Here is a 16340-nt window from a genome sequence, read left to right on the forward strand (position 1 = left end):
ACCCTGACGTAGCCCAACTACAACTGCGCGGTGGTGGCTACCACCGCTGGGGTTACGAGCGCTGCCCCTTGGGCAGGCACTGCGGCGGGGACCCGTGCCGGTCTGTGCGATGCCTCTGGGAGTTGAGAGGCCTGCTGATCGGCTTTCGGGCGGCGGAAGCGCGGGGGAGCCATATACTGTGAGCTGCCCTGGCCCGTGTGGCAGAGAAGATGACCGCGTTTGCTTTGCGGCTGGAAAAGGCCATAAGGAGCCCATGGTGGATTCCCTACCCCACCACATGGAGGTGACTGTGGGATAAATACAAGGTTGGGCCCTTCATTTTGGATCCGTGTCCCACTGCGATTAATTTGTGGCTGACTCACGTCGGAGTTTGCCGGCCGGTGTGGATTTTTGGGACTGGAGAGCACAGTGCTAATCTCAGAACGAAACATTGAGTGACGCAGACCTGCTGCAGAACTGTACAGGGAGAGTTTAGTCTTGTCCCAAATTCCTGCGGTTTTGTGGATAGCGGAAGGGTCTTCCCCCATTGGAGTGGCTGGAGCCTGGAGTGCCGCAATCAGAGGAGGAGCCCCTGCTGCATAGGGTGATGGTGCGGCCTCCATTGGAGTGGCTCCCCTGCTGTCTCCCCTCGGAGTACGCCTGAGCGGTGGGCTGAGCGTCGCTACCAGGTACCAGTCTTACCTAGAGGGTTGTAACGCTGCAAGTACAGTAAAGTGATGTATAGCTTTACAAGCGGGGCTCTCCGTGGTGAAGCATCCGCGTTACCGCAAGGAAGATTCATAGGGGTTTCGTCGAGAAGAGCAGATAGCTGCACGCTAGCTGGGGAATTCTGAATCAGCGCTGATCCAACGTGAAAGTATTGCTTATTGACAGCTGAGCTGCGGATGACCCTACGCTTGACGAGGGCCTCAGCCCTTGCAATCCGGGAGGTGTCCGGAATGGGAAGGACAGACAAGTCCCAGCCGAAACTCTCGTTCGATCAAAAGAGATCAAAATCTCACGACGCTACCACAGAAAGCGAAGCCAGTATGCATAGCCACTCATCTGAGGAGACACATTCAGACATTCGGGGCATGCTGATTGCGATGGAAAAAAGGCCACAAAGTGGTATAGCGTCATTGGGTACTAAGATGGACGCACTGTCATACCGGATGGACCACATGGCAGAGAGGCTAGACAAACATGCCGAGCGACTTGATATGTCTGAGCGCAGGATAACCGTGGTAGAAGAATCTCAAACCACCTTAGACACCGAATTTGGAAGCTCGTTCGCGTCGCTGTAACCTCAGATTCACAGGGCTGCCGGAGAACACCCCTACTGGTAATATGGAACAATTTGTAGAAAAGCTCCTCACAACTCTGCATGGTATTGATATCTTCTCGACCATGTTCGTGGTGGAAAGAGCGCATCGGTCTCTAGGCCCGCACCCCCCCCCCGGGAGCTGCAACCTGGCCGATCATCGGGATACTGCTTAGCTACCAAAACAGGGATGTCACTTTGAAGACGGCGAGGGACAAACAACCCCTGCGATATGAAGGTTCGACGATCTCATTGTTCCCTGACTTTACCATTCATGTCCAGGAGGTTCATCACCAATTTGTCCTGATGAAGAAACAACTCCGCGACCATGGCATTGAATATGCTATGTTATATCCGGCCAAACTAAGAGTCAACAAACAGGGTTGATCACATTTTTTTCACGGATCCCAAGGCATGCAAAAGGCCCTAAAGGACTGGTCCAAGGAGTGGAGTTGCAGCCCAGAAAAGCAGCTGCTGGACGAAGCAGCGGGTGGTTCCCTGGAAGAGCAAGACTAAAGGATGAGTTACACCTACAATGATTGTTGCTTGAGACTTGGGCAGGGTGCGGGGGGTTTTGGCTATGTTCTTTGAATAGGGAGTTCATGATGGGATGTGCCGCTAGTAAGTTGGATAGTATAACAGAGATATATTTCCCATTAATTTGTGTGGTCGTGGTGGAATCCTCTTGGGTGAGACAATTAATGGGATGGGTCTTCATGCGTGTGCCTAGTAGTCGCTGATAGATCTCCAGCGAGGTGCTGCATACGGTCCTAGTACTATACTGGCCCGTGACCCGTAGCTGGGTGTTCAGAGTTATATGATGTGGTACCAACTGTACAGTGGGACTCGAGGTGTTTCTTAGTCACGTAGTTGTACATTATATTTTTTGCTGTGTGCGGAGCGCAGCTCTATAAGGACCGCATTGTTTTATTCTTTGTCTTTAGACGGGCAACATCCGCCCATGAGTAAATCACCAGCGGGAGTAATATGGATTTTTGTTGAGGGGCGGGAGGGGAGGCACAAAGCTACAGCTACTGAATAAAGATAGATTCGGGTTCCGAGATGGACCCTGTCCCCCCTGGTAAATTATTTTTTATTTTAAGTTTGTGGTTTTGGGGGGGTGGGGGGGGTGTTCTTCATCAGGCTGAAGTTTGGGGGGCGCTGATGTGGATGGGGGGGAAGGATGGGTTTTGAGACTTAGGTGCCAGAAAGAGATTAAACATGGTAATGCACATATAATTTGTTACAATGTTGAGATATGCATGTTCGGACTATGACTAAACTACCCGACACCGTGACGCACACTTCTGTGAATAACAATGATAACAAGATAGACACTATTAGAACGATAACATGGAACGTTAGGGGACTAAACGACCATAGAAAAATCCGTAAGGTCCTCTCCTTTCTAGTGAGATATAATATTGATGTAGCGTTGTTACAGAAAACCAATCTCCCACAAGATTCCTCAATGCTACGTGTCAGGGGGCTGCATGGTAATATACATAGCGCAGGATTTACCACTCAAGCGTGCCTCACCTGGGTCAATCCGAAATCACATTACACTCTACATTCCTTACTCACTGACTCTGAGGGCAGATACGTAGTTTCAAGGTGCCGCAGTAAAGGCATGGACTTGCTAATTGTTAACGTTTATGGTCCCTTTTGGCTGTCACGCAATGGCCGCGGCCTAGGTGTTTGAAGCGGTTATGGTCCGATTTGATCTCAGGGATGTGTGGTGAATGAAGCTCCCGAGACTAGGTGGATTTACATATTATTCTGCTCATCACGCTTTACATACCCAAATTGATTATTGGCTGGTGGCTACTGCCCTGGCTGACAGAATTTGCACATGCCAGGTACTACCCCGCACATTGTCTGATCACTCGCCAATCCTCTTGGTTCTTGACACTCCCCCAAAGCGTATCCCCCCGTTTATGTGGCGGTATCCACCTTATTCCCTGTTGGATGCAGTGTTCAAGAATGAATTAGCAGAGGCAATAGACACGTTTTTTTAAGTGAACGTTGGCTCAGTAGACGACTGCCAGGTAGTCTGGGAGGCCTTTAAGGTTTATGTTAGAGGAGTTACTATATCAAAGCACTTAAGTGTCTTGCGGTCAATATGTAAAAGATCGTCAGACATAGAAGATAAGATGAGGCTATTAGAGAGACGTCAATTGACGGATCCTGAAGACTCTGTCAAGAGGGAACTCGCAGATCTGCTTGAGTCCTATCATATGACAGCAGACAATGAAATCAAGCACCTGGATAAATATGTCACTGCACGAGTGCACGTGGAGTACGAAATGACCGGGGTCGGTATTGGCCCAATTGATAAAAAAGAAGAGGGACAAAGTGGTGGTAGCCGAGATCAGATATGCAGATGGGGAGCCATTACCAGAGGTTTCTGAGATAGCTGACAGATTCCGCCAATATTACACGGATCTGTATTAAGCACTCATCTCAAGGATGATGAGATCCTGGATTATCTATCGCATATACGGCTCCCTTGGTTCACCATCACTCATAGGGAATTCCTTATGAGGCCGATTGAACGAGATGAGACTCTACTTGCTCTAGCTAGTATGAGAGCGGGGAGCGCCCCGGTATCAGATATGCTGACTTTTTTTTTACTGGGCCTTCTTGGACCAGCTCTTGCCGCAACTGACCACCTTATTTGATGACATGTGTGTCACGGGCACTATGCCGCTCGCAATGTCTGAGGCGTTTATAGTTACGCTACTCAAACCGGGCAAACCTCCAGAGGTCTGTGCCTCATATCGCCCGCTGACATTGTTAAATGTGGACACAAAAATATTTGCAAAGATCTTAGCGAACAGGCTGGTCCTATTGGTTCCGCTGCTGGTAGCCCTGGAACAGGCGGGATTTGTTCCGGGCAGGAACCTGACATATAATCTGCGCACAGTATTTGGTGCATTACAGCACACAAAACCAGAGACTTCTGCAGTGGCTGTTTTCTTAGATATAGAAACGGCGTTCGACTCGGTAGAGTGGCCTTTCATGACTCAAGTTTTGACCAGAATGGGAGTTGGCTCAACCTTCCTACAATTACATGGCATGCTTTACAACAAACCCAAAGCTAGGATTAAGATAGGAAACTTGGTCACTGAACCTATAAGCGTCACAAGGGGCACGCATCAAGGCTGCCACTTGTCCCCGCCACAGTACGCATTAATGCGGAGCCACTTGCGTGTGCACTAAGGGTGTATCACCAGCATAGAGGTATTAGTTATCCACATTATAAAATCATACTCTCCACGTACGCTGACAACACTCTACTCTATGTTAGAGATCCGGAAGCTAATTTGACATGTGTTCTGCGGGAGGTAGTGCGCTTTGGTGCCTTGTCAGGGCTCCAGGTTAACTGGCAAAAATCTATTATTTTCTCCCCAACACAGAGCACTCCTTGGGTCGACCTGGAGTACCCGTTACTTTGGACTACTAAGGCGCTGAGGTATTTGGGCATAAGAGTCCACGCAGATGCTGACATATTGTTCAGAGAGAATTATGGAGTGACATATAGCAGACTTGAAGATGATGTGGAAAGATGGCTAACACTCCAGCTGTCTTTATTGGGTAGGATTTCAATAATGAAGATGGGGGTGCTATTGTGGTTGTTGTTTCTGTTCACTAACATCTCTATGGTGCTCCCAAAGGTTTTTTTTAAACGTCTCATCACATTGATGATTAAATTAGCCTGGGCAGGTAAACAGCCTCGGGTTAAGTGGTAGGTATTGTTTTTACCCTATCATATGGGTGGCCTGGGTGCCCCAGAATTTGAATTGTATTACAGGGCAGCGCAAAGTGAGCATGCGTATGATTGGATCCATGGCTCTCTGGACATCCCCCATATTCACCTAGAGAGAGAGGTAGCCCTGCCGCTACCTTTGCCTGCATTCTTATTCAAGAAGGTGGATAGGAGGACTGGCATATTTGACTCGATCAACTCTGCAACACATGCCTGGCACCATCTGCTGCAGCAGCAAGCAGGTACGATATTATATTCACCACATGCCCCACTGGATTGGTGCTTATGGTTGACGCCATGCAACAAATAGGGAGTCATACTTACACTCAATACATTGGGTATTCAGACGGTAGGTGACTTGTTTACAGAAGGAGTAGCAAAAAAGTTGGGCAATCTTTCTCTGCCAGATACAGGACCTATACTGTTAAGTTTGTTTCAATTTCATAGGGTACGACAAGCGTTGAGGGCGACTCTGGGGGATGACTATATGGAACCAACGGAATTGCAGGCTTTAACACAAACTATATGCGTCAAAATCCCAAAACGTATAGTGTCCATTATTTACAACACGTCAATGGCATATAGAGCGAATCACTACACTAAAGCACGTCTGGCTTGGCAGCAAGATCTTAATATCGACATAACGGATTATATGTGGACCTATTGTTGCACCAGTACAAACATGTTTCTCGTAATGGAAGGCACAGGCTGGTACACTTTAAATACATTAATAGAATATATTATACTCCCCAGAGGCTCTATAGGTACGGCTTACGGGAAGACGCAAAGTGCGCCCATTGCCCGGAACAAGTGGCCGATTTCCTCCACTCAGCATGGCAATGCCCGGGTGTCTTCGCCGTTTGGGAGAGGGTCTTTAAGGAGCTTGGACAAATCACTGACTTACCATTAGAGCCGGACCCAGTGCTGGCCCTGCTAGGCTACTCCAAACAGATTAAAAAAAGGGGTACGGCATTTGGTGGATATGGGGTGGTTGATGGTCAATAGTAGAGTGGCATTCAGTTGGTTTTGGGGTCCGCTGCCAATCATGGCACAGTGGTTCAGTGATATGACATTTTGTAGTACACAGACTGAACACTTCAGTGATCTTTTAACCCCACGAAAAAGCCCAAAGAATTTCTGGGAGCTCTACAAATCTTATTTGCTGGCTGCGTCAGATGTAGGCAGAGCTGAATGCAGATTTGGTTAGCTACGCTTATTATTCTGGACGGTAGTCATGTTGAACTTGAGTTTTTATTTACTTATTTCATTCTGGCTGTTGAGTTCACATCTCATTTCTCTCAATCGTAAACATTTCTTATGTGTTTATCATAGACATCCGTGTCGTACATCACAGTTGAACCCAATGCATTTCGGCGTTCTACGCCTTCATCAGGGGGGATTGTCTAAAAGAACAAACATAATATGCTTATATCTCGATAATTTCATATGGTAGTCCATACATACATACCTACAACAATTTATTAAATTAAATCCATAACGTAAGGTATCTGCATTTGGAGTTACTATCTATGTTAACTAAGTCAGTTGTTATTGATTAGTCTTTACACGCTATTATGGTATGATATCCTGATAAGCTGCCTTTAGTACTTAATCTTACTAGGTGACCCGTGGATTAAGTCTAACCGATGGTTGGGTCCCGCTGGCGGGGAACACGAAGTTGAACTCTCTGAATAGAGTAGCTGTTAGGCTTCATTCGGAGTGTATTAATCTTTCACGCTGCTAATGTTTTGTTTAAACACACCTCTCTCCTTGTGCGATTACTCCTGTTTCTGACGGCTCCACTTAAAAATAAAATCGTTTGATTGCGGGTTTCATACTACGCGCTTCAGTATGTTTAAATGTCGCTCAACGCTGTCTACTTTAGCTAAACAACCGATGTAACGTAACCTGCCATGCGGGTTTCGCTCACCTTTCTGTGGTTTTGTGAGGAATCTCGTTGCTTCCTTGTGCGTTCGCGTCTACGACCAAACTGCTCAATCTGTGATCGCCTCACGCTCGCCTGCCGCTGAGTTGAATTTATGCGCTTGCGTGTTGCTGTTCAAAAGGTCTTTAAAGGGGAAACGCCTCCCTTCACTCGAGTGTGCTTAAAACTTTATGAGTATTATTCAATTGGCTCTGGTGATGGATTAAGTTAAATAAACACTGGATAGAGCTCTCTATTTGCGAATTAGAAATGTGCTTAATCAGGGTAACTCGCTACTTACAGGCTACCTGTCTAGCTATACCATGATTGTTTATATACAAGAATGTTTTAAGTATGACAAATTTTCAATGGCATTATTACAGATAACACGTGAATTCTACACGTTCATTTAACCCATGCGGCTTCAATGAGTTCAGGTGATATATCCAATGATTTTCTCTTTTGAGAAGATTTTTTCTATTGTCTGTCCATTCTGTTTTTTGTACCACTTCCAATATACATGCTCTCAATTGACTTATGTGATGTTTGACCTCTAAAACATGAGCTGCGATGGTAGATTTCATCATTTTTGTCCTGATGTTGCTTTTATGTTAATTCAATCTAGTTTTTTGTTTTCTTTCTGTTTGGCCCACGTAGACAGAGCCACACGGGCACTTTAACATGTATATAATGTTGGTCTTATCACATGTTGCGTTGATCATCAAATTAATTTTGTGACCTTTCATCGGGTGTGTTATTTGATTGCCCTTGATAATGTTATGACAATTACTGCAGTTCATACATGGAGCTGTGCCTTTGTATGTCACTGGGATTGTTTTATCCTCTGGTTGTTTGAGAGTTTGTCCTAGGTTCTTGGCTCTTGTGTACGCAAACAACGGTTCAGAGGCGAATATATTGTTAAAGTCTGGTTCCACTCTTAATATATTCCAATGTCTCTTAATGATGGATTTAAACTGAGTGCTCATGTTGGAATACTTGCGGACGCATGTTATTCGATTACTAGTTTTGTGTGGCATAGGTTTAAGTAAATCTTCTCTGGTTTTTTGATTGGTTCTTAGGATTGCCTGTTCCAATATTTGATCTGGGTAACCTCTATCTTTAAAGCGTTGTGTCATCATTCTTGTTTGTATCGCTTGTTGTTCTGGATCCAAGACCACTCGTTTAACCCTAAGCAGTTGCGAATATGGTAGGTGCTGTTTCAATGATGGGGGGTGATAGCTTTCATATCTCAAGAGATTGTTTCTGTCTGTGGGTTTTTTATACAAATTGGTGGCAAAACCTGTGGATTTCCTTGTTATTTCTACATCCAAGAAATGGATAGTTTCCTCTTGTATACTCCACGTAAATTGTACTCTATCATCAATTGAGTTCAATTCTTCTACTTGATGCTGCAATATTTCTCTTGAGCCTTTCCATATAATGAATACATCATCAATAAAACGTACATACAATACTAGATTGGTATACCACTCCTCTTTATTGTATACATGTTCTTCTTCGAAGGCCGTCATGTACAGATTTGTATAAGATGGAGCTGCACAATTTCCCATGGATGTTCCGCTCTTTTGTAAATACCATTTTCCATTGTATGTGAAAAAACTGTGCATCAATGTAAATTCCATTAGTTCCATCAAGAACATTTTTAGATCCTGTGCATATTCACTGTGCAGTAGTGCTTTGTCTACTGCTTCTAAACCTTGACCATGTGGAATTGACGTATACAGAGCTTTTACGTCAATGGTAGCCAATAGAATGGGTTGCTCTTTCATGATGTTTATCGATGCGAGTTTCTTGAGAAAGTCAGTGGTGTCTTTAATATATGATCTCGTCTTAGTGACTAGTGGTTGTAAATACTTATCCAAAAGTTTACTTATTGGTTCATGCAAGCTCCTTTTGGTGGAAACAATAGACCGACACAGTGGTTTATGTGGATCTTTATGTACTTTGGGTACCATGTAAAAAGTGGGAATGGCCGGGTTGTCCTGAGATAAATATTTTCTGACCTTCTCATTTATTGTTCCCTTATCTATGGCTCTTTGTAAGATTTGTAGCAAGGTTCTTTTGATTTCCTTCGTAGGATTAAAGTCTAGTTGCATGTATGTGTTCTCATCTTGTAGATAAATTGAGACTTGTTTCATAGTATTCCTTGTTTAAGATAACAAGTGCACCCCCTTTGTCTGCTTTCTGACATATAATCTGGTCATTCTGTGCTATGGATGTGAGGATTCCATATTCCTTAGCTGTCATGTTCGTGAGTTTGCTCTTCTTTTGAGAGTTCAACTTAGTTATGTCTTGCTTACATAGTTGTTCAAATAGATCAATAGTTTTGTGGCTTATTGGTGCCATATACGAGCTGGATGATTTTAAACCTCTTAAAGGATCTTCCTCATCCTGTCTTACTTCAGTAATCACGTCGTCAAAGAAATGTCTTAATCTCATTTTTCTTGTTAGTTTGAAGAGACTGACCTCTAATTCCAACGTATTAGTATGTGCCGTCGGTCCATATGATGTTCCTTTCTGTAAAGTTCTTAATTGTTGAGAGTTAAGGTGCACATCGGAGATGTTGAACACCAAGTTATTCTCTTCTATGTTGGTGTTTTCTTGGTTTTGTCCTTTTTGGATGTGACATTTCACGTTTGTGGTGGTTCCTTTTCTTTTTCTTTTCCCTTGTCCCCTCCGGGGTCTTCCCTTTCTTCGTGGCCTCTCTCTAAAAAAGGCCCAGTTACTTAGGTACCCTCCCTTCCGCGTGTATTTGTTGTTTGAGATGAACGTGTTTTATCTGTGGGCATTCTTTCACTATATGTTGATGATGATGTATCTGTTTGCGATGTGTACGTTTTTGTTTGTCTCCTTCTTGCGTATACATCCGCCCAGGTGTACACCTCTTCTAACTTGTAGTCAAGAGTGTCTCTTTTATACTTTCTAATTTTTCTTTCATTTACTTCTTGTGTGAGCTTAAGTAGTTGGTTATCGATGTCTTCCACTATTTTTGGCATTTCTTCAGGTGTGATTAATTTATCCAGCTCTTGTTTGGTTTTGTATATTTCAGTCTTCAACTCATCCAATATTTTAGAGAGCATAAGAAATGTTTACGATTGAAAGAAATGAGATGTGAACTCAACATCCAGAATGAAATAAGTAAATAAAAACAGAACCTGATTTCAAACAAATACGAATGAAGAAATTCTTTTTGATGTGAATTGAGCTGGTTTTAAACAGCATATATCTAGTGCCCAGCACTACATCCCGTAGGACTGCAACCCCATATATTAGTAACTACACTCCTAGTGGGGAGTGATTCCCAGGAGCACAGGAGAAACAAATAAAAAGGAGGAAAACACAAGGCAGTGCACGACTAACGCTGAAAGTCTGAACTTGTGTTTTTCCCAGGCATGGTCCTTACAATGGATGGAGGAATGGGGACACAGTGCGAGAGACTGATAGCACAGAGGGGTGTGTAGCTTAAATGTTGTTGTACATGTAGATGATATAATCTCAACTTTTAATTATATGCAATGTGTGGATTATGAAAGCTTCATGTAAATGTGCACATTTGAGTCTCATTGTTGTTTGTAATATGAAAATCAATAACAAATAAATTAAATAAATAAATAAATAGAGAGTATATCTACCTAGACCATCACGTACGAGCACAAACCATCGACATTCATGCCAACTGCCGCTTCTGGATGTCTAAAATGGCCTCTTTATAAAGAGCATTACCAAAGTGTATTTAAAACTCGAGCTATAAACCAGCTCCCTCCAGGCACATCATCCACTGCCGCTCTGCAATCGGAATCCCTGCCGACAACCAAAGTACAAAGAATTCATAAAGGGAGAATTCTACCTTTAGGCAGCGAGGTAATAGAATTGAGATCAAATAGGTAAGCTGATGTATGTAGACGTAAGCATCATGTGCATACAAGGACACCACGTGAGTGGTCTCCCCCACATGAATACTCCATTATTGCAATACACTGCACAGCCCTCACGCCAGCAGCTTCAAGGCAAAGGAAACTAGCAAGAGGTGTCGGGACAATCCCTGCTGTGTTCCTAGCTCCAACTTAAACCTCACCAAGACCAGTTTACACTCTTGCCAGGGAATTTTTATATCAGATATAGGCCTGACCTAGTTCTGTCCAGGCAAGCCCATTCAACATATACTCCAGCAGATAGTATGGAAAGCTCGCACAAAATTGTATTTTCCAAATAGTTATAACTGGCACATTACCTCGAGCATAGCTATCAAAGGGTATTAAGCAGCGTTTAAGTCCAAGTTGTTTATAAGAGCAACACAGAAACATTGATCTTAGTTTGGTTATGAGTTTCACTAAAAAAGATAGTACATTAAGATAGAATTAGGTTGAGCTAGATAGAAGTTTAAAGAACTCTAATTAGTACATGGCCCGGTTTCAGCCAACTGGGGAACAATTAAAGGAGGCTTAGTGCAGTCACAAAGTTTCTAGTTGTATCCATAACGTAATAGCATTTAACAGTTCTCTTTAATAAATCTGCTTCATAGTTGAAAGTTATCCAAATAAATAGTTCTCTCTACGTATTCGGAAGCCCAGGAAAAGTAGTCAAAGTAAACACTACATGAAAAATCAGTCAAAGATTACCAGTAACATTCTTTCGATAGAGTACTGCCACAAGTGTTTTCCTTCCCAATTAGCTCTGGTTTTATTTAGCTGGCTACAAGCTGAACAAACTGAAGTTAATAGTGAAGGTTGTAAATTAGCTGTGGGATTTTGTGAAACTGTACCTTTCTGCGGGGTTGCCTACAACAGTAATGCAATATGAAAGTGAGAAAGGTTCTATACTTTTGGCCGTACTCCACCCATTTACATTAAATGTCTGCATAGTGTGCACACTTTAAGAGCCAAGTCTGGAAAGTCCAACTATCACTGTTTTAAAAACCTCTCGTTGAATGAAAAATCATATTCTGAAGATAGTACATACCCTTGGATGGCGGCACGCATGAATCTGACTGTATCTATTTGTAGTTACATGGTAGAGGATTTCAGGCATGTTTTTAAACATGTCTAGTTTATTGACATGTACCTAAAGAAAGGCAACACAAATGAAAATAATCTTGTTAATCGTTAATTTGTGCATTCAAAAGGCTGCAGATTGATACAATACGTTCATACCTTCAAATATTCATGGAAAGTCAAATATTTTGAAGAGAAATATTTTATGTCAAAACCAGAGGCTACATATTATGCTTTACTTTCTACACATATTTGGCTCAACAGCCTAAGTACATACAACCACAACAATGTGAGGGACTGGGGGCGGGGCCGCGTGGCGAGCAGCGGAAGATGGAGGCAGCAACTTTGGGGAGCTCTGCTGCCGGCTCGGGGAGACAAGCATTGGAAATGCAATAGGTCTCGCATTAGGAATGTTTGAGCTATTGGTCTTATAAATGATTTTTTTTATTTATGTGTTTTTTTTTTAAATAGCTAAATTAATAGCTTTGTCATTTACAATGCCAATAGTTATAACTTTTGCAAATGTGACACCTATAGCATTTGTAATGCAACATGTTTTGTATTTACGTGACTTAGATGTATTGATATTACAAATAACAATGGCTTTTAATTTTTTTAAATAATTAATACTTAAATAATTTATTTAATTTGTAATGCAATAGCTTAAACTTTTGTAAATAACTTTTGTGAAGATTATGTTCAGTGTTTTTTATTGTGACGAAAATCCAAGAACAGAAGTGAAATATTAACATCTTTTTGTGATTTGTAATAAAGCGTGAAAGCTTGAAAACAGCTTGAAACATTGAAAGAACATATTTGAACCAGTGATGCTGTGGTTGCGCTGAGTGATGCTGTGGTTGCGCTGAGTGATGCTGTGGTTGCGCTGAGTGGCGTGTGCATCGGTGGAGCTTAGTGGGTGCATTGGTGGAGCTTAGTTGGAGCATCGGTGGAGCTGTGTGGTGGGTGCATCGGTGGAGGTGTGTGGTGGGTGCCTCGGCGGAGCTGTGTGGTGGGTGCATCGCCGGAGCTGTGTGGTGGGTGCATCAGCGGAGCTGTGTGGTGGGTGCATCGGCGGAGCTGTGTGGTGGGTGCATCTGCATAGCTGTGTGGTGGGTGCATCGGTGGAGCTGTGTGGTGGGTGCATCTGTGGAGCTGTGTGTATCTGTGGAGCTGTGTGGTGGGTGCCTCGGTGGAGCTGTGTGCATCGGTGGAGCTGTGTGGTGGGTGCCTCGGTGGAGCTGTGTGGGGGTGCATCGGTGGAGCTGTGTGGTGGGTGCATCGGTGGAGCTGTGTGGTGGGTGCATCGGTGGAGCTGGGTGGTGGGTGCATCGGTGGAGCTGTGTGGTGGGTGCATCGGTGGAGCTGTGTGGTGGGTGCATCGGTGGAGCTGTGTGGTGGGTGCATCGGTGGAGCTGTGTGGTGGGTGCATCGGTGGAGCTGTGTGGTGGGTGCATCGGTGGAGCTGTGTGGTGGGTGCATCGGTGGAGCTGTGTGGTGGGTGCATCGGTGGAGCTGTGTGGTGGGTGCATCGGTTAAGCTGTGTGGTGGGTGCATCGGTGGAGCTTAGTGGGTGCATTGGTGGAGCTGTGAAAACAGCTGCTGTATCTATTTTGTCCAGGGGCATTTATTAATTAAATAAAGCTGATCACTTTCAGCTAAAGTGCCCTGGTGATTGGATCACGTGGTGTGGGCTGTCACAACAGTAATTGTGTCTGCATTGTTCATTTTCCTACTCTACAGCCTTCTGAGACTGTGTGACTGGGTGTCTGCCTATGACAGACTCCTGTGACAGTGAATACATTTCCTGCAAGACAAAGTTCTTTGTGATGCAAACTTTTGAGCGGGTCTATCACTGTGCTGCCTGTGGCGAGTGCAAACTACAATCAATTGGCACAGCTTAAAATAATATTTTTTAAAACATGATTTTATTATGCCAGTTTCAAAACAACTAGTAGTTTCATTTAACCTGCATTAACAGTAGAATTTTTGGAAGTCCTTTACTGTAGCCTTTATTCAAATTAAAAACCAGCGGTAGGAGCTTTGGCAGGAGCGAATTCAGAAGCGAGCAGGGCGGCGCTACACGAATGTCCAGTGAGTATGTTTGTTTACACATCAGCGCGAGGCAAGGAGTGGTTTCTTCCCCTGAGTGACTGTGCAGGGATTAGTGACAGACTGAGTAATTTGCATTGAGCTGACACTACTAGGAAGCTGTGCAGCATCATCAAAATATAAACAAAAAGTGCGATGGTAGTTGTGTTATTCCACTGTTGCACATGCATTAGAACGCATGTGCATGCCAGCGGAATGACGCATGTGCCATATTCTTTACTTTTTCATTTGTCGATCCTATCTGGCGGCCACGACTTGTGTTGGTAAATAAAATGTCGATTTTCTGGTGCCAAAGCGTCAGTCACATTTAAAAACAAGATAAGAAGAAACAATGGCAGAAAGGATGAGGAGAAAGGAAAGTAAGGGAGAGAAAGGAAGAAAATAAGGAAAAGGAGAAAGCAGCTAAGAAGAATTGTGAGGGAGTTACATCAGCACGAGAAACAAGAGATGGTGAGTGGAAAATGGAATGAGATGGGATGGGAGCGGAAGAAGGAAGAGGAGACATGGTGTGGAGTTAGAGAGGCGGAAAAGAGACACCAATATGAAGAAGGGATGAGGCGGGGATAAGGGAGGGATAGAAGCTGGAAGGAGAGCGTCGGGGGAAGGGTAATTTATGTTGGAAAAAAGGAAATGAGTGATGGATAGGTGGAGAAGAGAATACGAGGGGCTTAGATAAAGAAATAGGAGAGGCGAGGAGTAAGGGAAACTGGGGTAAGGAACAGCCGACGAGGAGAAAAAAACCATCAGGGGCAGAGGAAGGAAGAGAGATGAAAGTGACTGCAGAGGAAAGAGAGGGATGAAAGTGCGACAAGGTAGCCAGGGAGCAGCGCCGCCAGGCTGAAGGGATTAGGGGAGATGCGCTCAAGTGATGGAAGGAGCACAGACAGCTGTCAATGTCAGAGCCGCAGATACGGGCCCGGTATCTCCGCCGCCATCAGGCGCCATCAAAGACCCAGGTGTCCTTCTAGTCGACGTTCAAATACTAGGAGTTAAGAGGGATTTTTAGGACTAGGTCGCCCTCCACTCATTCAATCAAAAATCACAAAAACCTAGTCCAAAAGGCAATAATTTTTATAAATCTATGGGCATACATGGATTTGTCAAAAGATCATTCCAATCACACTCCTAAATGTAGAAGTAGGTGTCGTGCTCAAGATACTTGCCAAATAATAAAAGTAGCCAATCTCTGATAAGTCTAACACTAGACAACACAGTACAAACATTCACTAGAAAGACGACATTTGAAAAAATGTGTGAATAGCTAGAAGACACCTCACGGGCGCACCACCAATGGGGTTCCTGGTTGGTACTCACCAGGGTAGCCCTGTTCTCATCATCGGTGTCAACTAGCTTAACGCAAACGTGTCCGACTCCCAAAAGTAAAAAGACAGTGAATGGTGCAGTGTACACAAACTTATATGTGACAAGGACTAACAACGTTCAACATATAACACAACAAATACTGGGCAAACAAGAATAAGAACCTTTTTATTTGTATCCTCTTGTCTGCCAACAGTGAACATATATACATAAAAAGGAGAGAAGCGAATACTACCTATCGATTCGCTTTCAGCTCGCTGCCGACATGTTTCATTGCCATGGTAGAGATTCAGGCAATTTCTTCAGGGCAAATGTTTTTAAAAAGCCACTGCCAGCAATACTGTGTTGAGCGTGCTGTAAATCAAAAGGCATGTATGAGGTACTGCCTGTGATTGCGCTGTGTACTGTTATTTTACACCCACACTGAAGGAATATTCATTACCTGGCTTACGGCTTTTACTATCATACCGTTATGGTCACGTCTTTAAAAGTCATGGACCCACTTCCAATCGGTAAGTGTGGTCTTGTCCTCCCTTATATTTTATCTAATGAAGGGAAAAACAAAATAGAAGGCCCACCGGGGGCGGACATTAGAAATAGCAATTATAGCCTCACCGGGTCTTCTGTTGTCCAAAGGATTCGTCCAAAACGCGGCGGTTACCTGTGGAGAAAGCACGAACGGCGTCTTCTCAACACCGGATCACCGAGCGTTTGGGGAATGTGCTATTTATTTTCCCTCTAGGATTCTGATTGGTCCCTGGCGCCGCATGGGTTGCGTGTCAGTGGACTGTGCGGGAACTCCAATTTTGATTGGTCCCTGATTTGTAGTTCCTGTAAGAACGTGTTTCTAATTGGTCCCTCGCTTCACATGGTGTGTGCGTCAGTGTATTGCGGGAATTCCCGTCC

The 16340-nt window shown here is 44.0% G+C and overlaps 1 protein-coding gene across 3 annotated transcripts in view; it reads right to left on the reverse strand.

Moving 5' to 3' along the window:
• The window catches only part of DCLRE1C (DNA cross-link repair 1C), a 343172-nt gene that overhangs the window by 106618 nt on the left and 220214 nt on the right, over window positions 1-16340 (reverse strand). The window contains exon 9 of one of the 3 annotated variants that reach the window (XM_086919710.1): window positions 11974-12075. The exons of the other annotated variants lie outside the window; for them this stretch is intronic. Within the exon in view, the coding sequence (XP_086775836.1) occupies window positions 11974-12075 (102 nt within the window). The remainder of the gene's footprint in view (window positions 1-11973; window positions 12076-16340) is intronic. 3 annotated transcript variants of the gene reach the window in all.

This window comes from Lissotriton vulgaris, chromosome 1_1, assembly GCF_964263255.1.
Source record: "Lissotriton vulgaris chromosome 1_1, aLisVul1.2, whole genome shotgun sequence".
NCBI lineage: Eukaryota > Metazoa > Chordata > Amphibia > Caudata > Salamandridae > Lissotriton > Lissotriton vulgaris.